The sequence below is a fragment of the Mastigoproctus giganteus genome, chromosome 5, assembly GCF_048544385.1.
Source record: "Mastigoproctus giganteus isolate SK-2022 chromosome 5, ASM4854438v1, whole genome shotgun sequence".
Classification (NCBI taxonomy): domain Eukaryota; kingdom Metazoa; phylum Arthropoda; class Arachnida; order Uropygi; family Thelyphonidae; genus Mastigoproctus; species Mastigoproctus giganteus.
In genome coordinates, this window is record NC_143579.1 from 188,395,444 (window position 1) to 188,418,070 (window position 22,627).

At 35.9% G+C, this 22,627-nt stretch overlaps 1 protein-coding gene across 1 annotated transcript in view; it reads left to right on the forward strand.

The window, feature by feature from the left end:
• Positions 1-22,627, forward strand: part of LOC150085942 (phosphorylase b kinase gamma catalytic chain, skeletal muscle/heart isoform-like) — a 301,197-nt gene that overhangs the window by 190,966 nt on the left and 87,604 nt on the right. The window contains exon 8 of the mRNA XM_090374747.1: positions 1,635-1,725. Coding sequence (XP_090230873.1) covers positions 1,635-1,725 — 91 coding nt within the window. The remainder of the gene's footprint in view (positions 1-1,634; positions 1,726-22,627) is intronic.

The following is a 22,627-nucleotide window of genomic DNA, read 5'->3' on the forward strand; positions in this document are numbered from 1 at the left end:
GGCATGCAGGTATTTATATCACTTTTGAGGATTTGAGGAGTTTCTCATTCCCCAGTTTTAAACTACAGTAGTACAGCCTTTTTCATTCGGTTTTTTTTTTTTTTTTTCTCCCTGATTGCCAAAACTATATGGACCCTTGAATATAAAATATCATTTTCATACTTCTAGCACCTTTTGTTTTGAAAAAAACAATTTTGTAAAGGAGCTGGGTTTTGTGTTGTTGTTATTTTGGAATTTAGGAGAAATTAGCAACTAAGGCCATATTGCTCCGGGATATGTGGTGTTCATTCCATGACCTTTCCACATCCTCCATATTTGGTGTATCACGGTCTCGAACCCTAGTCTAATCAAGAAATGTATGCTATGCATTGCTGCTCCTACCCACCTGGCTACGGAGGCACCCTGGGTTTTGTGACCCAAAATTTGAAAAGCATATAGCACAGAGATCAACAAATATTTCTGATTGAAATTTTTCCCTTTAGTAAAGAATAAGTCTTTGAGAATGTTTAATATCACATTCATATACAGTCAGTATATGAAGATTCGCCATTCATTTTAACAAATGATGCCAAGAATACTCTGTTCTTGTTGAAAATATAAAAGTTGTGGTAGTTATTTTTTAAAGTGTTTTTTTTTGTAAAATCATCCCATTTTTTAAATAAAATTATTCTGGGGCTCTCTCAATTAGAATGCCTTGTGAAGGAAGAACTGTTATATAAACACACAGAAAACAGTTTTTGCTAAGTTGTTTATATGTTCTCCCTTGCTCTCTGAAGGTCATTATGAATTTGTCCCAAATGGCCAAGCATTGAACCAGGAATACTACTAAACACTTCTATAGCAATTGCATGATGATATTTGGAAAAAAACAGCTAGAAAAGTGGGCTTCGTGGAATTTGCACTTTTATCATGACATATTCAGCACTTTCTTCAAAGGCGCCTCCGTAGCCAGATGTGCAGGAGCAGCAGTGCGTAGCACACGCTTCTTGATTAGACTGGGGTTCGAGCCCATGACCACCAAATACAGAGGATGCGGAAAGGTCAGGGAATGACCACCACATATCCCCAGAGCAATATGGCCTTAGTTGCTAATGCTCCTAAAAACCAAATAAAGAAACAAACAAACTTTCTGCACAAGAAATTCTTTTCATATGAAGTCAGTGCTCCTCCCCCCCCCAAATTCATCAGATTTAGCTTCCTGTGATGTTTTTTTTCTTCCCAAGCTTGAAGCCCCCCCCCCCCTTGAAAGTCACAGATTTGCAACAACTGCAAAAATTTTTAAAAGGCATAGTACTAATAGCAATTCCAAAAGAAGCCTATTAGGAAAGTTTCCAATTGCCATTTAATAAATTTTGATTTTATTAATTTAATAGAATCAAAATTCAATCACGCAAACTTGATCACAATAACCAGCGCTTACTGTAATTATTTTATGGCACCAGTATTAAAAAAAAAAAAATTCTACTGTACTTCAAAGGAGAAGTTGGTGAGCTTTGTCATTTTCCAAATATTAGTTCAGTACCAAACTTTTTGATCATAACTCCTAAGTTAAAGTACATATTTAACATTTTCATACTTTTAGATAATATGAAATAAGTATAGTATTATTATTTTCAGTTTTTTGTGTTTTATAGAAATCTGTGGCACACCTGGCTATCTTGCACCAGAGTTGTTAAAAGCTTCAATGTATGAAGATGCGGATGGTTATGGACAAGAAGTAGATAAGTATGTTGTAATCTAATTATATGAAAAAGTAATCTTAAAAAAAAAACTGATGCTACACAATATAAAAATTCAGTCCAGGCAAACATTCAACTGCTGTAAGTGACCACTATGGTGTTAGTTCTCACTGTAGAATGAACTTCATATATCCACAAGTAGCCTCAAAATGTACCACTTTTAAACAAATAGCACCACTGAAAGGCTATGTGCTATTTTTTTTAAATATGAGAGACTGCTGTGATAATGTGTTTCAAGAAGTATTTATCTCACATTAGAAGCCCACTTCATTCAAATAACATCACCAAAAGGCTATGTTTTTAAAATATAATATATTTTGACAGCCTACTGGCATCCAAAACTTATAGAGGATCAAAATAGTCCTCAGTTTACTGAATTTATTTCTAAAGCCATGTGGCTTCTACTGTTTTAAATACTAGAAGTTTAACTTCAGTCTAACTCCACCTGGATAATAGTTATGCCACTATTATCCAGGTGGCATAACTATGACAGTCAGCATGAAAGATGACAGAAAATAATGTGTACTCAATTGCAGTCATGAAGATTACTGATAATTCCTGTAGCTCTACTGTAATTGACTAGCCTTGATTGTTTGGCTGTGGGAAATCTAAATCACAACTGGCTTAAGGCATGTAATTATTTAAGAAGTTTTAGTATAACATAACATGTTAATTCACAATGACATTTATTGGCTTTGTGAGAAACCCTTGGCACTGCCAAGGCAAGTAACACCCTATGTTATCTGATCCATCTTTATGTGCTCCTGGAAGAAAATCCACCTGATTAAAAGCTTGCCACTCTTTATTTAAGTTAAATACATTCTTCTAACTGTTTGGAATGCAATATTCAAGTTTCTTTCTAGGATACATGAACCTTTAACATTTTCCAGTCATCGGAGATGGTGCAAATTTGAATGAATTCTTTAAATCCTTAAGGCATATAATTATATAAGAAGTTTTAAAGTATAACATAACATTTCATCTTAATCTGATACTGAGAAAAAAGCACAGAAATTGGCACAGAGTGGCTTTATTAGTGCTTGTGCCACTAAGCAGTGTAGGAACAAACTTAATGAATTGAGTCCAGCGAGTGATTTTATGGCTATTGGAAGCAGTCAGAGAGTCACTGTTTTGTGATCTCTTCCTCCTCCTCCTGTGTATCCTTTGATTTTCACAGGATTTCTAAAGAATTCACAAACTCCCCACCCTTTGAGTGCAAAATTTTGATTTAGGGATTGAGACGAAAGCATGCACCTAGCACGCCAAACATTTTTGTAGCATTCTTTGCAACATCTTTGTAACATTCAAAACACATCTTTTGGAACCTGCTGCACTAATTAATAGTTTTGCTCAATGTAATCTTGATTCATAATCTATCATTCATGATCCAACAACAGTATGAGGCTCAGTACTGAACCCATTGGAGTCCTTTGGGGTTGAGTGCTGCGCCCCAAATTTTGTTTTCAATATTTATTAATGAAATTGATGAAGGCATATAAAGTTTTAATGTCTGAGTTTGCTGATGATACAAAGGTAGGCAAGGTGGCTGCCAACAGGAATCAGAATATGTTACAGAATATGACCATGAGAAATTAGATACTTGGGCTGAAAAGTGAAACTTGAGGTTTAACATTGATAAATGAAAAGCACTGCATGTGGATAGCTGCAATTCCAGAATAATATTCCAATTTAATGGTACCATACTCACCATAGTGGAGAACGAAAAAGACCTGGGGTAATTGGGTCCCTGTAATTGTACAGCCTGACATGATGTTCTGTGAGTACTGCAGACAGGCTGCTAGGACAGCCTGTATGCATTACGGGATTCAGTCAATGATATAAGGAATTTTGCTAGCAGGGACAAGGAGCTGATTATTTCTTTCTATAAAGCCATGGTTAGGCTGCATTTTGAGAATGGCATACAGGTCCGGCAGCCTCATTTCAGAAAGAATATATATCTGTGGAGCAGGTGTAGAGAACAGGCAACAAGATTAATCAGGGTACTTTCAGGTGCCTACAAATGATGTAAGGCGGTTTTTTTTTTTTTTTTTTTTTTCCACTGCTGCTGTATAAATTTGCTTCTTTGCATTACTAATATATAATCAGAAAACACAATCAACTTGAATTTGTCATTTGAGCAGACTTGTTCATTCAAATTACAAGTGCAGGTTCACTCCAGCCTGAATCGGTGATAATATTTGGCAAAAGCAGTAAGGCTCATTCTTCATTCTCCATATTCTGTGACAAATTCTCTGTAATTTCTTTCTTTTTATCAAAACATTTATTTTTTGATAACATTTATTTTGTTATCAAAAATAAATTTTGAACTGAAAGGGCAGAGATTTCATGGTGTTTTGGATAACCGTGAAAAATTGGGGGAAATGCTGAAGAGGATCAAAACACAAAGGCTATTAAAATGCTTGCAACAGTGGAAATATTTCTGTAGCTGAAACATCAGCATTCTCAAATTTGTAATGCAGAATTACTTAGGAATTGTTTCCTATTCTATACCCTTTTATTTCCTTCTTTTATCACCTTTTATACTTTTCTGTTACCTAGTAGTTTTGGCAACCTAAGTACTAAACACTGCACCCTTTCTCCAGTGCATTTTTTAAATTAACATATATTTTTTACCTTACATTTTCTTTAAAGCTGCTTTGTGCTTATAGGTGTAATTTTCATATCCCATATTGTATTTCAAACTCTCATATCCATCCAAACCATTTTTCTGTATCATGCTGAACATGACTTTTCTTTCTATTTATATTGCTCAGTGTGTGTGTGTAGTATTAAAATTGAACATTAAAGAGATAAATATTCTGTTGGTGCAATATATGAAGCAGAATGGGTGAATATGATAATTTGACAAGAAAATATAGGTTATGGGAATTACATCTTAAAGGAAAAAGCACCTTAAAAAGAATGCTTTACTTATATAATTTACCAAGATGGTAGAATATTAGCATTAGTTAAGGCATATGATGCAAGAATGCAAGCTTAGACAGCATCAGCCAAAAAAAAACCCATTCCCATTTAACCCGTCAAATAAACGTTTGTCGAGTTCAGCTTTAAATTTATTTAAGCTATTAACTTCCACCACAACAACAGATGAAAGTTTGTTTCAGCAATCAACCACCTGCTGGCTGAAGACAAATTTCTGCACATCTGTTCTGCAACTGTCTTTCCTCAGTTTGAATCTATGCCCCCTCAGGTTCGTAATCTGAGCAAGCGGAAGAATCCCATCAGCATTGAGTCTGCTCAAACTATTCAAGGCCTTATAACACCTCAATCAGACCACCCCCACAGGTGCCTAGTTTCCAGATGCTGCAACTAGCAGAACTTAAGCATTTCTTCATAAGCGCATCCCTTTGTTCCTCTCACCAATCTTGCCGCCCTTCTTTGTACTCATTGTAGCAACTCTACATCCTTCCTAAAATGAGGCCTCTAGACCTGTATGCAGTACTCAAGTTGTGGCCTGACCATTGCCTTATACAAGGGGATAATCACCTCCTTTCTCTGCTATCAAAATTCCTATATATCATTAACAAAACACCATGACCTGCTCTGGCCGCCCATCTGCACTGCTCAGAGAACTTCATATCTGGCTGCACAATTACCCCCAGGTCTTTTTCATTCTTCACCTCCCTGAGTGTAGTACCGCACAGTTGGTATGTTTCTCTTGGGTTACTGCTACCCATATGCACTCCTTTGCATTTGTCAATGTTAAACTTTAGTTGCCACTTTGCAGCCCATCTGCCTAACATTTCTAGATCCTGTTGCAGCAGCATACTGTCTTTGGTGTCATTAACAATCCTGCCAACCTTTGTATCATCTGCAAACTTGGACATTAAGCATGATATACCTTCATCGATATCATTGATAAATACACAAACAACAATGGGCCTAGCAGCGAACCCTGGGGTACTCCACTAATAGCATTAGTCCATGAAGAGCAGTGTTCATTTATTACCATTCTCTGTCATCTCCCACTTAACCGTCCCTTTAACCATTGTAGCAACTTGCCCTTAATGCCATACCGCTCCAATTTGTACAGCAGTCTTTCGTGTATAACAGTTTCAAAAGCTTTCCTGAAATCCAAGTATACGATATTAAAGTTATTTTTTGCATCCAGTTCCCTTGTGACCACATCATAGAATCCAATCAAATTAGTCAGAAAAGACCTCCCCTTAACAAACCCATGCTGTGTCTAAATGATTACTGCAGTCTTGTCTAGATGATCCTGCAGTACTTCTTTAACCATTTACTCCATTAATTTCCCCAGAACAGAAGTTAAATTAACAGGTCTATAATTATTTGTGTCACCCTTTGAACCCCCTTTGGGGACCTCCCCTAAATCTAAGGATGCTCTCATAATTATGGCTAAGGGTTTGCTTACTTTCCTCACTTCCTCCTTCAATATAACTGGATAGATTCCATCCACTCCAGGTACCTTTTTTATGTTTATCTTCAACAATTGCTCTTCCACTTTGCTCTCCATTATTACAAAATCATTTAGCTCCCTGTTAGAGTTTAGTAAACTTCTGTCCTCCCCTTCCTTACAGAATTCCTCGTGTGTGAATGTAGATGCAAAATACTCATTCAGTTTGTCAGTTACCTGAGCAGGATCATCAACAGGCAAACCTTCAATATCAAGTGGACCAATCTGATTCATCCACTTACTTCTAGAGTTTATATAAGTAAAGAAGTCTTTGTTGTTTTTCTTTGCATCCTTTGCCAAGGATTTCTTGTAATCAGCCTTTGCTAGCCTAACCTCCTTTGTGACCTGATTACAGACTAGCTTATGTTTACCGTAGGTTTCTGTGTCGCATCCCTTGCATTTTTATTCTCTGCCACAAGCACTATATTAAGAAGAATGCAAAATAGAAAGCAATAAATGAAACATAATTTAAAAACAATATTTAAAATAAAATTAGTTATAAACCAAAACTAAAATTCAACTCTAAAATTAACTATAAAGATATAATATAGATATATTGTAGTTTTATGATATAAAGATATAGTAGCATTAATACTTTAGGAAGGCCAAGATTTTAAAAAGGATGCATAAGCTATGAAATTTAGTGAGCCATAAAAGTAGGGATGTCATAAAACATTAATACTACAAGGAATTCTAGAATAAACTTATCATAGTCAACATCTTCACAGACTCCAGCTATAACAGTCTATCTGGGACACAGCATTTCAATTATTATTTTCTCCTTTTTTTAATGAGGAGAAAAAAATAACAATATCTGGAGATAGTAAGGTTTGACAAGATGAAAGTTTGTAAAATTAGTGTAAAATAACAATAAGGTAAAAGGTTAAGTTGATAAAAAAAAGTTGGGCAATGGATATGTATTGATAAAGAGAGAGAGAGACTGAAAATATCATGCTCATATTATGCATATATTGAAGAACCATAGGTTTGTTGGCTGTTTCTGTTAAGCCTTAGGTTGCTGGAAAGAATAAAGGCCTCTGTTCTTTCCAGCAGGGCTGCATTTACCATAAAGCACATTAGGAGCAAGCTGGGGGCCGCACTTTAAAACCTAACTCCTCACAAACAACTATATTAAAAAAGTCTAGTCATAGTTGCAAAATAAAATACTTATTTTTAAATATTAAATTCATTATATAAAAACTAGAGTCCCTGAAAAATTTGTGAGGCCTCCCCCCTCCATTTGAAATATTGTTTTATCGCATGGCCATAACCGATTGAAGTTAACCGTCGTTTGTATGCATACATAACGACTGAGAGTTTAGTTACCATTAGTATTTGGTTAGTATTTGTATAGCAGTATACGAGTACATATACCTAATTATATGGTTAAAGTAGTTGTCAGAGTTGGTAAGAATATATTTTTCAATAAATTTATTATTGTTATTTTAACAAAACTATGATTTTTTTTTTTGTACAGAAAAATACTATTCTTTCTCTTTTTATATTTTTTAGCTTTTAACATAATTATTTTTAATTTGAATTGGTTTCTTGATCTTTATGTGTAATTTTTATAGTGAATACTAAATTATTGAGTTTTTAGATCTATACTTATTTCTTTATAATTGTATGTAACAGTAAAAGTAATTATATGTAACATAAAAAGAAATAAATATAGATCTAAAACTCAAGAATTTAGTACTCATTATAAAAATTATTTTTAATATTTTGGATTTAATAAATATTTATTTCGCTTTTAATAGTATAACACACGTAACGATGCCAAAAAAGTTTGAATCCGGAGCTAATGAAAGAAAGCAACTCAGAGAAAAGGCAAAACAACTAAATAGTCAAAAGGGGGCAATTTTGTCTTTCTTACATTCTTCTGAAAATGAAGAATTTCATAGAACTGAAGATGTACCTCAAATTACTCGAAATGAAAGTGAAACATCGTTATCAGTATCAGGAGACGAAAATGAAAAACATCAAAATAATGTGCACAATATAGAAGTAAAAGAAGTAAATGAAACAAATCAACAGAATTTTGAAGAAAATTTTCAATCGGAGTCTGTACTTATACTTACCAGAAAGCAAGTTATCTCTTATCCTATTGATATAGCCGTGTAGCCAATTAGTATTGATGAAAAATTTAACGAGCATATTTTAATAAATATGTCTCAGAATGTTGATAAAATCAAAAATTTAAAAAAAAGAATACACAGAATGCAATAGAATTTATGTCAGAAATGTAAATGAATCACGTTTTTAGTGTAAAAAGACAAATGGTAACAAGAGTGGCTAATTTTTTCAGAAACGAGCAAATCAATTTACTGCTTTGTTTGCAAATTGTTTTCTAAGTCAAATAATAACTTAATGAAGGGTTTAATGACTGGAGAGATATAACGCAAACCTTATGTGATCACGAGCGTTCTACTGAGCATATACGAGTGATGTGCACATATCGCAAAAGAAAGTCAAGTTCTTCAAATAGTCATATTGATTCTAAATTGATGAAACAAATACAATCTGAAGAAAATTATTGGAGAGAGGTTTTAAACAGAATAATAGCTACCATTAAGTTACTGAGTAAATTGGGACTATCATTTCGAGGCAATACAAATGATATTTTTTCTGATTCTTGCGGAAATTATTTATTGTATCTACATTATTTAAGTGAATTTGATGATTTTTTAAAACATCACATTAAAATGTACGCCAACTGTGTTTCTGGCAAATCAAATTATCTTTCTTACTGTCTTGTGATGGATTCATAGAGTTAGTAGCTAATAAAACAAGAGAAATATTAATATCAGAAATTAAGGAAGCTGCTTATTTTGCAATAATACTCGACTCAACAGATGCTGCCCATATTGACCAACTAGCTATTATAATTAGGTACATTACAGCAAATTCTGACATTAGAGAAACATTTATTGGGTTCATCAGTATTACACAACATATTTCATTATATTTAGAAGAGGTAGTATTAAAAAATTAGAAGAATTATCTTTGGATATAAAAATGTGCAGAGGGCAAAGCTATGATAACGCTGCCAATATGAAAGGTGTCTATACAGGTTTACAAGCTAGGCTGAAAAAACAGTCCCTCTGCACATTACATACCATGCTCTAGTCATTCCTTAAATTTAATTGGCAACTATGCTGCGGAATCTTGTCCAGAAGCAGTGCAATATTTTTGTTTTGTTCAAAATGTATATAATTACACTTCATCTTCAACAAGAAGATGGGACATACTCCTTGAATATTTAGAAAAAAATCTTTAACAGTTAAAAGATAAAGTGAAACGAGGTGGTCTGCAAGAGCTGAAACTATATTGGCATTGAAATGTGGATATAAACAAATTAAGGAGGCATTACTGCAGCTATCCATTTCTCCTTATGAAAAGCCTATTTCTAAATTAGAGAACTCATCACTGGCCGAAAATTTTGACAAAATTTTACAACGAATAAATGCGACCAGTAAATCTCTACAAGATCCTGACATGAATTTGCTATTAGCTAATAATTTGTTACAGTCTTTAGTTGGTTTTATTTTAGATATAAGAAATAGTTTTGCTGCTTTAAATGAAGAAGCAAATTTATTAACAGATGAGACACAATTTAAAGACGGGAAGAAAATAATGAAAAAATGGAAAAAAATGTGTGATGAAGTTTCACAATCCGACGATGACATGACATTACATTACATGGAAAAGAAAATTTCATTGTTGATACTTTTAACATCATTTGCGATAAGCTAATTTTTGAAATTAACGAAAGGATGAAAAGCTTTAGACATCATCATCATCATCAGCCATTTTCAATCCACTGCAGGATGAAGGCCTCTCCAGCAACTTTCCAGTTCCTTCTGTTTTGTGCAATGGCCATCCTTTACTACGCACAAACTAATGAATTTCATCTATCCGCCATTGTCTTCCAGGTTTTCTTCTAGCTCCTCTTGAGTACCATTCTGTTATTTTCTTAGTCCATCTGTCATCACGTCTTCGAGCTGTGTCCTGCCCAAGACCATTTTAGTTCTTAGTTTTGATAAGAATGTCCTTTACTTGAGTTTGCTGCCTAATCCATGTGTTTCTCTTCTTATCTAACAGTCTTATTCCCAATATAATTCATTCCATTCTTCGCTGTGTAGTTCACAGCTTCTCTTCCATTCTTTTGGTGAGTGCCCAAGTTTCACTTCCATAAGTCATGGTGGGGAGTATACATTGGTTCATTATGTTACGTTTCAGACAAACTGGGATATTGCTCTTTAGTATATGACTTTATTTCCTGAATGCTATCCATCCAAAATTTATTCTTCTCTTGACTTCCAGCCATTTATCATTATTACAGCTAATAACTTGTCCCAGATAAGTATATGACTCCACCTTTTCAATTACTGCTCCTTCAATCATTATGTCCCTTTCTGTGGCATACTTGTTCATCATTACTTTTGTTTTAGCCATATTCATCTTTAGTTCAAAATCTTTACTAACTCTGCATAACTGATTAAGATTTTCCTCTAATTCTTTGGGATCGTGGCTTATGACCACAATGTCATCTGAAAATTGTAAATGGTTTAGGTACTCTCCATTCACATCGACTCCTTTCTGTGACCAGTCATCTTCTGAAAGCTTCCTCAAGGGCAGCAGTAAACAGCTTCAGAGATATTGTATTTCCTTCTCGAACTCCTTTCTCAATTTTAAATTTACTACTGTCTTTGTCTAGCCCAATAAAGGAGGTAGCATTCTCATATATTTTCTTCAAAATCATAATATATGAGATATCTATGCCTTGTCTTTCCAGTGCTTGAAACATTGCCTTATGCTGTATAGAGTCAAATGCCTTTTCATAATCCACAAATTCCAGGCATAATGGTGTTTTATATTCATTTGCTTTCTCCGTTAGCTGTGATATTATGTGAAGGTGATCCATAGTTGAGAATCCTGTCCTAAAGCCAGTTTGCTCTTTCCGTTGATTCTCATCAAGTATTCTTTCTAGTAATGTTAGTAATGATCCTTGTGAACAATTTGTAGATGTAGGATAGCAAACTAATTGGTCTATAATTTCCAATTTCTGATTTATCTCCTTTCTTATGCAGAAAAACTATGATTGCATTATTCCACTGCTTAGGTGCCACACCTTTTCTAATGCATTTTGTGAAGAGCCTTGCCAGTTTTTGTGTTATGTCTCTTCCTCCCAATTTAACAACTCTACAGTAACTTCATCTTCCCCTGGGGCTTTCTGATTCTTCATTTTCTTCAGCACATGTTCTGCCTCATCAGAAAGAATATCGGGTATGTCATATGTGTTGCTAATTTGCAATCCATATTCCCCACTGCTGGAATGATTCCAGCAGTGGGGAAGATGGATTGCAAAGTAATCTGAAGTAGGCTTCGCTATTTGAATTAGGCCTTCTCTGCTATTTATAAGCACACCATTGCTATTCTTCAGTTTCAGTATCATTTGTCTTTCTGTATTACTGCTCATGGCTGCTAATTTAAGTCCTTTGTTTTCCCTTAATGCTTGTTCTACTTTTCTTTTGTTAAATTTTCTTATGTCCTCTCTGAGTCTCTTTCTAATGGCTTTGCATAACTCAGTATACTCAATTTTCTCCTTGTCAGTGTTTATCTTGCTCTTCATTTGTCACCTTCGGTTCATCATAAGAAGTGTTTCTTGACTAATTTTTTCTTCTTTGAATTTCTTTTTCCCTATCTTGGGTTTTATCACTTTCACAAAGCTGTAATATTCCTCGTCAATATCTTGGTCCTGAGCAGTCTGCAGAAGCTCAAACTTGTTCTTAAGTTCCAGTACATACTGCTTCTTCTCCTCTTTTGTTATCTCAAAGACCATATTATTTACTCGAGTCAGTTTTTTCCTTTCCTTTCCTACATCTATATCAAGTGCATCTTACCATTCTGTGATCACTTCCAACATTTACCTTATTCAGGACGGTAACATCATTCACGATATATCTTCTGTTAGCGAGGATGAAATCATTTCATTAGTTGTTTATCCATTTGGGCTCTTCAATGTCCACTTTCTGTTCACCCTGTTTTTTTGAAAAAAGTGTTTATTACTGACAATCCTCAAGATTCTGCAAATTCCACAAGTCTTTCACTTCTTTCATTTCTTTCACCAATTCCAAAATTTCCTATAGTTCCCTTTTCTGCGCTGTTTTGTCTCTTTCCAACCTTAGCATTGAAGTCCCCCATAATGATAGTGTAGTGGGTTTTCTGCTCATCTAGAAGACTCTCAATTTCGGTGTACATTTCTTCAACCTCTTCATCATCATGGCTCGATGTTGGTGCACAAATCATTATAACCTTTAGCTTATGCCTCTTAGAAATCTTAAGTATTAGTCTTGACGCCCTTGGTGATGTACTTTTGAATTCCAAAATGTTGTTTTTTTATATCTTTATGAACCAGAAACCCGACTCCACCTTCGCTCCTTTCACTGTTTCCATTGGTGTACAGCAGATTTCCACTTGATAAACTTATAAGTGATTCATTTCTTCTTCTTGGTTCAGCCAAACCGATGATATTCCAATTCACATTTTCTAGTTCCTTTTCCAGCTCTAATATCCTGTCTTCATCGATGAGCAATCTTACTTTGTAACAGGCCAAGTTCAGTTTCTGTGCATGGCAGCCTGGTCATACCCAGAGATTCTTAGCACCCTCTGCTTCCACTCTGATCCTCTCACTGCCATAAGAGGGGAGTGTGAAAGCCACTGGGGACTGAGGGCCATTTGTTTCGTCGTGCTGTCATGTGCTGGAGAGTTTGGTCTTTTCCTTTTCACACTGACCAGGAATCTTGAAGAGAACCACTCTACACGTTCGTTGCCACCTAAGTGACATAACAGGGCTTACCATTGAAAAGGTGTGCATGAGTGGGTTTTGGGAGGCAAACCAACTGGACTTCTCCTAAATCTTCTGAAGTAAAAAGATATTGGATCCATCAGTGTTTTTGACTGAGTGTCCACACAGAATACCTGTTGCTCTCTAAGCCCTTTTAGACATATTAGATATGTTTGACATATTTTTAAAGAAAGATATAGATCAAGACAAGTACATGACTAGTATTAACAAAATTTTACAAACTTATAGGACTGATATTGACTCAGAAAAATTTATTGACAAAGTTAAGCAATTTTTATTAATGATGAAAGAAGAAAATTTTTCAATTGAAAATATGTACCAATTTATAAACGATGGGTTAAGGTCTACCTTCCTGAATGTAGAAACTATTTTAAAAATATTTTTGACTATGCCTATTTCAAACGCATGTGCTGAACGCTCATTTTCAGTGTTGAAATTAATTAAAAATTATTTAAGAAGCAACTTGCACAAAAATAAAACAAGTGTATCGTTATTATTCACTGAGTCAGATGCAATGGGCTCAGTTACTTATGATGATGTTATACATATATTTGCTAAGATCAAAGCCAGAAAAAAACTGTTAGTTATTTCTTTTTTAATTCAATACATATATACTTATTGGCATTAGCATTAGCATATGATGCAAGAAAGCAAGCTTATGCAGCATCAGCCAAAAAAAAAAAAAAAACATACACACACACCCCCTTCTCATTTCACTCATCCACCTGCTCCAAATGTTTGTCTAGTTCTGCCTTGAATATGTTTAAGCTATCAGTTTCTACAACAGATGGAAGTTTGTTCCAGCAATCAACCACCCGCTGGCTAAAGGCAAACTTCCGCACATCTATCCTACAACTGTTTTTCCTCAATTTGAATTTATGCCCTCTCAGGCAATTATTCTGAGCAAGAGGAAGAATCCCATCAGCATTGAGCATGCTTAAACCATTCAAGGCTTTTATACACCTCAATCAAATCACCTCACAGGTGCCTAGTCTCCAGACATTGAAATTTGAAAAACTTAAGCCTATCTTCATAAGAGCAACTCTTTGTTCCATTCACTAATATTGTTGCCCTTCTCTTTACTCGTTCCAGCAGCACTACATTCTTCTTGAAATGAGGCCTCCAAACCTGTATACAGTACTCAAGGTGTGGCCTGACCATTGCTTTATACAAAGGAATAATCAACTCCTTATCCCTGCTAGAAAAATTCCTGTATATCATTGACAAGACACCATGAGCTACTCTTGCACCCCATCTGCACTGGTCAGAGAACTTCATATCTGCCTGCACAATTACCCCCAGGTCCTTTTCATTCTCTACCACTGTCAGTGTAGTACCACAGAGTTGATACGTTGCTCTCGGGTTGCTGTTTCCCATATGAAGTTTATCATTGTCAAATGAAGTCATATGAAGTTTAACATTGACAAATGTAGTACTTTACATTTGTCAATGTTAAACTTCATTAGCCACCTCTCAGCCCATCTGCTCAACCTTTCCAGATCCTGTTGCAGCAGCATAGCGTCTGAAGTGTCCTTAACAACTCTGCCAACCTTTGTATCATCTACAGACTTGGACATTAAGCTTGATATACCATCATCAATATCATTTATAAATACAGAAAACAGTAATGGACCCAACACTGAACCCTGATTGACTCCACTAATAACATTAGTCCACGATGAGCAGTGTCCATTGATTGCCACTCTCTGTCTTCTCCCCCTCAACCATTCCTTTATCCAAAGCAGCAATTTGCCTCCAGTGCCACACTGCTCCAATTTGTGCAGCTGTCTTCCATGTGCAACAGTGTCAAAAGCCTTTTCTAAGATCCAAATATAAAATATCAAAGTTATTTCCTGCATCCAGTTCTTTTGTGACTGCATCATAGTATCCAATCAAATTTGTCAAGCAAGACTTCCCCTTAACAAAACCATGCTGTGTCCGAGCTATAACTGGTCTTGTCTAGATGATCCTGCAGTGCTTCTTTAACCAGTGCCTTCATTAATTTTTCCTGGAACAGAAGTTAAACTTACAGGTTTATAATTACTTGTGTCAGCCTTTGATCCTCCTTTGTGAATTGGGGTCACATTTGCACATCTCCAGTCTATGGGTACCTCCCCTGAGTCCAAGGAAGCTCTCATAATTATAGCTAAGGGTTTGCTTACTTCCTGTGCTGCCTCCTTTAATATAACTGGATAGATCCCATCCACCCCAGGTGCCTTTCTTGTGTTTATCTTCAACAATTTCTCCTCCACTTTACTTTCAGTTATTACAAGATTATCTAGATTACTCCCAGAGTTGAATACCCCTCTGGCATTCCCCTCGCTGAATAACTCCTCCTGTGTGAATGTCGATGCAAAATATTCATTTAGTTTGTTAGCTACCTGAGCAGGATCAGCAACAGCTGAACCATCGATATCAAGTGGACCAATCTGATTCATCCCCTTCCTTCTAGAGTTTACATAAGTAAAGAACTCTTTGCTGTTTTTCTTTGCATCCTTTGCCAAAGATTTCTCGTAATCTGCCTTCGCTTGCCAAACCTCCTTTGTAACTTGGTTACAGACCAGCTTATATCTATCATAGGCTTCTGTGTCACATGTAAATTTATATGTATCCCATGCATTTTTCTTCTCTGCTATGTCTCATTAGTTCATCTTACATTCATTTAGGCCTAAACCTTAAATAATATTTCTTAGTCGGTATGTAAAGCCTAGTAGCTTCCAAGATAAATTTTTTGAATGCTTCTCATTTTGAATTTGCTGTTGATAATGTCATCAGTTGGTCCCACTGTATAGAATTTAAATACTGTCTCAGACCATCGTAATTGCCTTTACGAAAGCAAAAACCCTTCCATTTACCCCTGATGGTAGTTACCTCTTTAAGTAAATCCCACTTCAGCACACTGTGATCACTGCCACCTAGTGGTTCCTTTATCTGCAGATTCTTAATGCATGAAGAATCACTACTGCTAATCAGATAAAGAGTATTACTCCCTCTAGTTGCCTCCCGAACATGCTGATGTAGAAAACAATCATCCAATAAATCCACAAAAGCCTTGCTAGTGTGTGAGTGACCAACCCACAAATTCCAGTCAATATCTGGGAAATTAAAATCCCCCATTATAAGACTCTTTGATTTACTGGCCCACTCTATTTCCCTGTACAGTTAATTATTATTATACTCATCAGAGTCATTAGGCCTATAGCACACTCCTAATCCTAATTTTTATCTCGCAATGCTTATGTCACACCAAACTGACTCGACACTGCACTGTCCTGCGATGTAGACTGGCTTCACTTCCTTGGATTTTATGTGTTTCTTAACTAATAGCATAAACCCTCCTCCCTCCCTTCCTATCCTGTCTATCCTTTCTGTACCCATTGTACTCCCTAAATTCCAGTTCTGCATTCCTTATATCTGTGTGACACCACGTCTCTGATATCCCAACAATATCTGCCTTTGATGTTTTGATGTTCTACTTCTGTACCTCAAATTCATCAAATTTATTTACCAAACTCCTAGCATTGGTGTACATGCAAGTATAAATGGCTACTGTTAATCTATTAGTCCTTGTATCCCCCCAAGCTAGCAGTTTTCCAACTCACCTAACACTGTCTCAGTAGCATCAGCAAATATTCTTGCACCCTTTCTGTTTAAGTGTATCCCATCCCTGTAGAAGCAGTTTCTCCTGTTAACAAGTAGAGACTAGGCTGAAAAAAATTTTACCCCTTGAGCCTTGCACAATCTTTCCAGGGCCGAATTGATCGACAGGGCTCTCATCATATACTCCCTCCTAAATTCATACTGATACGTTGGCGAAGAGAAAACAGCATCCATTCTATTCAATGGTTGCAAAATCTACATCCTCAGTGTCAAAAAACCCATTTTAAATTTTGCAACCATTGAATAGTGTGGATGCTGTTTTCTCCTGGTCAACATATCTATATGAATTTAAACTGATCCACTGGTGTTTTCTCCTACAGAAACAAGAATTTCACAACCGCACTGCCTTCAGTTTTGTTGAAAGTAACATATTGAGCTGAAATCCTTTCTTCAACCTATAAAAAATAAAAATGTATATTAGGGGGTTTTTTAAGGCAAATGGGCTGTTTAATTTAAAAAGATATGCTCTTTTGTGAGCTGACACCCATTTGTCAAAAAAAAAAAAAAAGGATTGGAAGTGGGTCAGGCTGACAATTTATCAGCACCCTCCTCTTACAGATTACAACTGTACATCTCCATAGAGAAGTCAGAATGAAACTAACCATATCGTATATACTGAATTTGTATGTTTTCCTTATATACTGAGACAATTTACCAATAATGTGCTTAGTGAAAATAAGAGGAAATTTTCCTTATGGATCTTTAAGCAGCTTCCAAGTCAGTATTAAATAAAGTTTCATTGCTGCAGATTTTAGCCAATCTAATTACTTGTGTAATCATTATGTTCTCATATATTCTAATAGAATTTCGGTTAGATGACACATTTTGATGTCATAATCCTGCCTTTTATTGCACTGTTACAGTATAAGCAGGTTGCTGGAAAGCAGGGCCGCATTTATTGGAGGTCTTAGGCACAACACAATTATGAGGCCTCAAAAGGTCAGATCAAGTCAATAGAAAGTGAAAAAAAAATTGCTTCAAACATTTATTTCAGTTAATCAAATTCATAAATAATTTTTTTAATTTTTTGAAAATAAAAGTCGACATTTCTATAAAAACTCATTTTAATAAAATAAAAATAACAGAGCATTGGTATACATGTATTAAATATAAAGTATTATACATACATAACAGGAACAGGACCAGGGTATATCTGCCAGGGGCAAAGGTTGATGACGTTGTAGAGCGGATATCTTTTAAGGGCACAAAAGGTGATATAGTTGTACACGTTGGCACTAATGATATTAAGAGTAGGAGACCGCCGGAATTACTTAACAAGTACAGGTCTCTGATGAAAAAAAGCTGTGAATTAGGGTTGAATTTGAAATTGTCTGCAACTCTGCCCAGACACGATTGGAGGGAGTATATGATGAGAGCCCTGTTGATCAATTCGGCCCTGGAAAGATTGTGCAGGGCTCAGGGGGTAGAATTTTTTTCAGCCTGGTCTGTACTTATTAGCAGGAGAGACTGCTTCTACAGGGATGGGATACACTTAAATAGAAAGGGTGCAAGAATGTTTGCTGATGTTATCGAGGCAGTGTTAGGTGGGTCGGAAAACTGCTAGATTGGGGGGATACAAGGACTATTAGATTAACAGTAGCCACTGGCAGAGGAGTAATTGATTCTTGCACTGCTTCTTTTGGAATAAGCAGCAGCCTGGAAAATAAGATGCAGGATATTACAGAGACTGCTGGGAATCATGTGGATACAAGTAAACACATGGGTTGTGTTAGGGTGGCTAAGAGGAAGAGCAGGTGCATGTATACTTGCGTGTACACCAATGCTAGGAGTTTAGTAAATAAATTTGATGAATTTGAGTTATTGCTCAAAACATCAAAGGCAGATATTATTGGGATATCAGAGACATGGTTTCACACAGATATAAGGAATGCAGAACTGGAATTTGGGGAGCACAATGTCTACAGAAAGGATAGACAGGATAGGAAGGGAGGAAGGGTTATGCTATTAGTTAAGAAACACATAAAATCCAAGGAAGTGAAGCCAGTCGACATCACTGGACAGTGCAGTGTCGAGTCAGTTTGGTGTGACATAAGCATTGGGAGATCAAAATTGAGAGTAGGAGTGTGCTATAGGCCTAATGACTCTGATGAGTATAATAAGAAACTGTACAGAGAAATAGAGTGGGCCAGTAAATCAGAGAGTCTTATAATGGGGGATTTTAATTTCCCAGATATTGACTGGAATTTGGGGGCTGGTCACTAACACACTAGCAAGGCTTTTGTGGATTTATTGGATGATTGTTTTCTACATCAGCATGTTCGGGAGGCAACTAGAGGGAGTAATACTCTTGATTTGATTATCAGTAGTGATTCTTCATGCATTAAGAATCTGCAGATAAATGAACCACTAGGTGGCAGTGATCACAGTGTTCTGAAGTGGGATTTACTCAAAGAGGTAACTACCATTAGGGGTAAAGGGAAGGGTTATTGCTTTCGTAAAGGCGACTATGATGGACTGAGACTGTATTTAAATTCTATTCAGTGGCACCAACTGATGATGTTACCAACAGCAAATTCAAAATGGGAAGCATTCAAAGGACTTATCTTGGAAGCTACTAGGCTTTACATACCAACTAAGAAATATTGTTCAAGGTTTAGGCCTAAATGGATGTCAGATGAACTAATGAGGCATATGGCAGAGAAGAAAAATGCATGGGATACATACAAATTAACACGTGACACAGAAGCCTATGATAGATACAAGTTGATCTGTAACCAAGTTACAAAGGAGGTTAGGCAGGCGAAGGCAGATTACGAGAGATCCTTGGCAAGGGATGCGAAGAAAAACAGCAAAGAGTTCTTTACTTATGTAAACTCTAGAAGGAAGGGGATGAATCAGATTGGTCCACTTGATATCGATGGGTCAACTGTTGATGACCCTGCTCAGGTAGCTAACAAACTAAATGAATATTTTGCATCGACATTCACACATGAGGAGTTATTTAGCGAGGGGAAAGCCAGAAGTATATTCAACTCTAGAAGTAAGCTAGAGAATCTTGTAATAACTGAGAGTAAAGTGGAGGAGAAATTGTTGAAGATAAACACAAGAAAGACACCTAGGGTGGATGGGATCTATCCAGTTATATTAAAGGAGGCAGCAAAGGAAGTAAGCAAACCCTTAGCCATAATTATGAGAGCTTCTTTGGACTCAGGGGAGGTACCCATGGACTGGAGATGTGCAAATGTGACCCCAATTCACAAAGGAGGATCAAAGGCTGACAAAAGTAATTACAGACCTGTGAGTTTAACTTCTGTTCCTGGAAAATTAATGGAGGCACTGGTTAAAGAAGCACTGCAGGATCATCTAGTCAAGACTTCAGTTATAGCTCGGACATAGCATGGTTTTGTTAAGGGGAAGTCTTGCCTGACCAATTTGATTGGATACTATGATGCAGTCACAAAAGAACTGGATGCAGGGAATAACTTTGATATTATATACTTGGATCTTAGAAAGGCTTTTGATACTGTTGCACATGGAAGAATGCTGCACAAATTGGAGCAGTGTGGCATTGGAGGCAAATTGCTGCTATGGATAAAGGGGTGGTTGAGGGGGAGAAGACAGAGAGTGGTAATCAATGGACACTGCTCATCGTGGACTAATGTTATTAGTGGAGTCCCTCAGGGTTCAGTATTGGGTCCTTTATTGTTCTCTGTATTTATAAATGATATTGATGATGGTATATCAAGCTTAATGTCCAAGTTTGCAGACGATACGAAGTTTAGCAGGGTTGTCAAGGACACTACTGACACTATGCTGCTGCAACAGGATCTGGAAAGGTTGACCAGATGGGCTGAGAGGTGGCAAATGAAGTTTAACATTGACAAATGTAAAGTACTACATATGGGAAACAGCAACCCCAGAGCAACGTATCAACTCTGTGGTACTACACTGACAGTGGTAGAGAATGAAAGGGACCTGGGGGTGGTTGTGCAATCAGATATGAAGTTCTCTGAGCAGTGCAGACGGGCTGCAAGAGTAGCTCATGGTGTATTGTCAATGATATATAGGAATTTTTCTAGCAGGGATAAGGAGGTGATTATTCCCTTGTATAAGGCAATGGTCAGGCCAAACCTAGAGTACTGTATACAGGCCTGGAGGCCTCATTTCAAGAAGGATGTAGAGCTGCTGGAACGAGTACAGAGAAGAGCAACAAGATTAGTGAATGGAACAAAGGGGTGCTCTTACGAAGAAAGGCTTAAGTTTTGCGAATTACAGTGTCTGGAGACTAGGCACCAGCGAGGTGATCTGATAGAGGTGTACAAATCCTTGAATGGTTTGAGCATGCTCAATGCTGATGGCATTCTTCCTCTTGCTCAGAATAATCACCTGAGAGGGCATAAGTTCAAATTGAGGAAAGACAGATGTAGGATAGATGTGCGGAAATTTGCCTTTAGCCAGCGGGTGGTTGGTAGGTGGAACAGACTTCCATCCCTTGTCATGGAAGTTGATAGCCTAAATAAGTTTAAGGCTCAGCTGGACAGGTATTTCGAACGAACAGAGGGGTGAAGTGGAAGTGGTTATTTTTTATTTATTTATTTTACTTTATTTTTTTTTTTGGCTGATGCTGCATAAGCTTGCTTTCTTGCATCAAATGCCTCTACTAATGCTAATGCTAATGCTAATAAGTATATATGTATTAAATTACAAAAAAAAAAAAACTAACAGTTTTTTTTTCTGGCTTTGGTCTTAGCAGTTATATCTATAATTGCCCCGCCCTCTTCTCCCATTGTCTGAAATAAATATCACTAGGAGGAAAACTTTTTTTAATGTATATAGATAATGATTAAAATTGTAATTGTCCCGCCCTTTTCTCCCATTGTCTCAAATAAATATCACTTTTTAATGTCTAGAGATAATTATTATTATAGTTATATATGATACTTATTTTATAATTTACTTTTATACTATAAACTTAAATTATAATATTCATAAATGTACCAGTTAACTTTCAAATAAAAGTACCCTTAACCTTCACATCTACTTCTACTTCTGTACATGTTTCTTTTTATTTTATAAGTAGCTTATAAAAACACTGTCATGCATAAATATTTCTTATTAAATTTTTTTTTTTCTGGCTATCTACACTTTATACACCCTAAAAATTAAATATTTTTATGATGATAATATATTTTTTAAAAATGTTTAACCTTTGTGGTCAGTTTTGGCGACTACAGGAGACTGTCTTTTTAAAAAATTACAACATGCCCACAAATAAATAAATTTTTTCTTCATTCGAGCCATTACTAATACTGTAAAATAAAATATCTGTTTATAAAAATAATTGTTTATTTTGTTAGTTTTTCAACCTAACTGGTTTTCTTTTGTGATCATTACTCTCTATTTTTAGAAAGTTATAATTATTATTTATTTCTATTTATTAAAAAAAAAACCTAATATTTTTATTATATCCCCAGACTTTTCAGTGAAAAAAAATCTAAAAAGACCCCCTCCCCACAAATTTAGATTACAAAAGCTTAAAATTTGATGATAATAATAACTGTAATTGCAAATATTTAATTTAGCAGTGTGGATAAAATTACTGATTGAAAAAAAAGGAAATCAGTGAGAACTAATCATATTTTGGGTTAAAACAACTTCTATAAAACTGCTGACATGTGCAGGCCTCATCACACTCAAGGTGTTATCAGGGGTGTTTGAAACATCACAAGCATTGTTTTTCCTTTATTTTTCAAAGACTGCTCCTAATATAGCTTTACTGCAGCCTACCTTCCTTCCATAGTGTCTCTGAAAGGCAAAGGGCCACATATTTGATGGAGACCACATTTTTTTTTTCAGAATAGTATTTTAAAATAAGTGGAGCATTTCAGATACCCCATGTGCCTCACCTAGGGATTTAAACATTCTTTAACAGTTTACTCTCAGGATAATTTTTAGTTT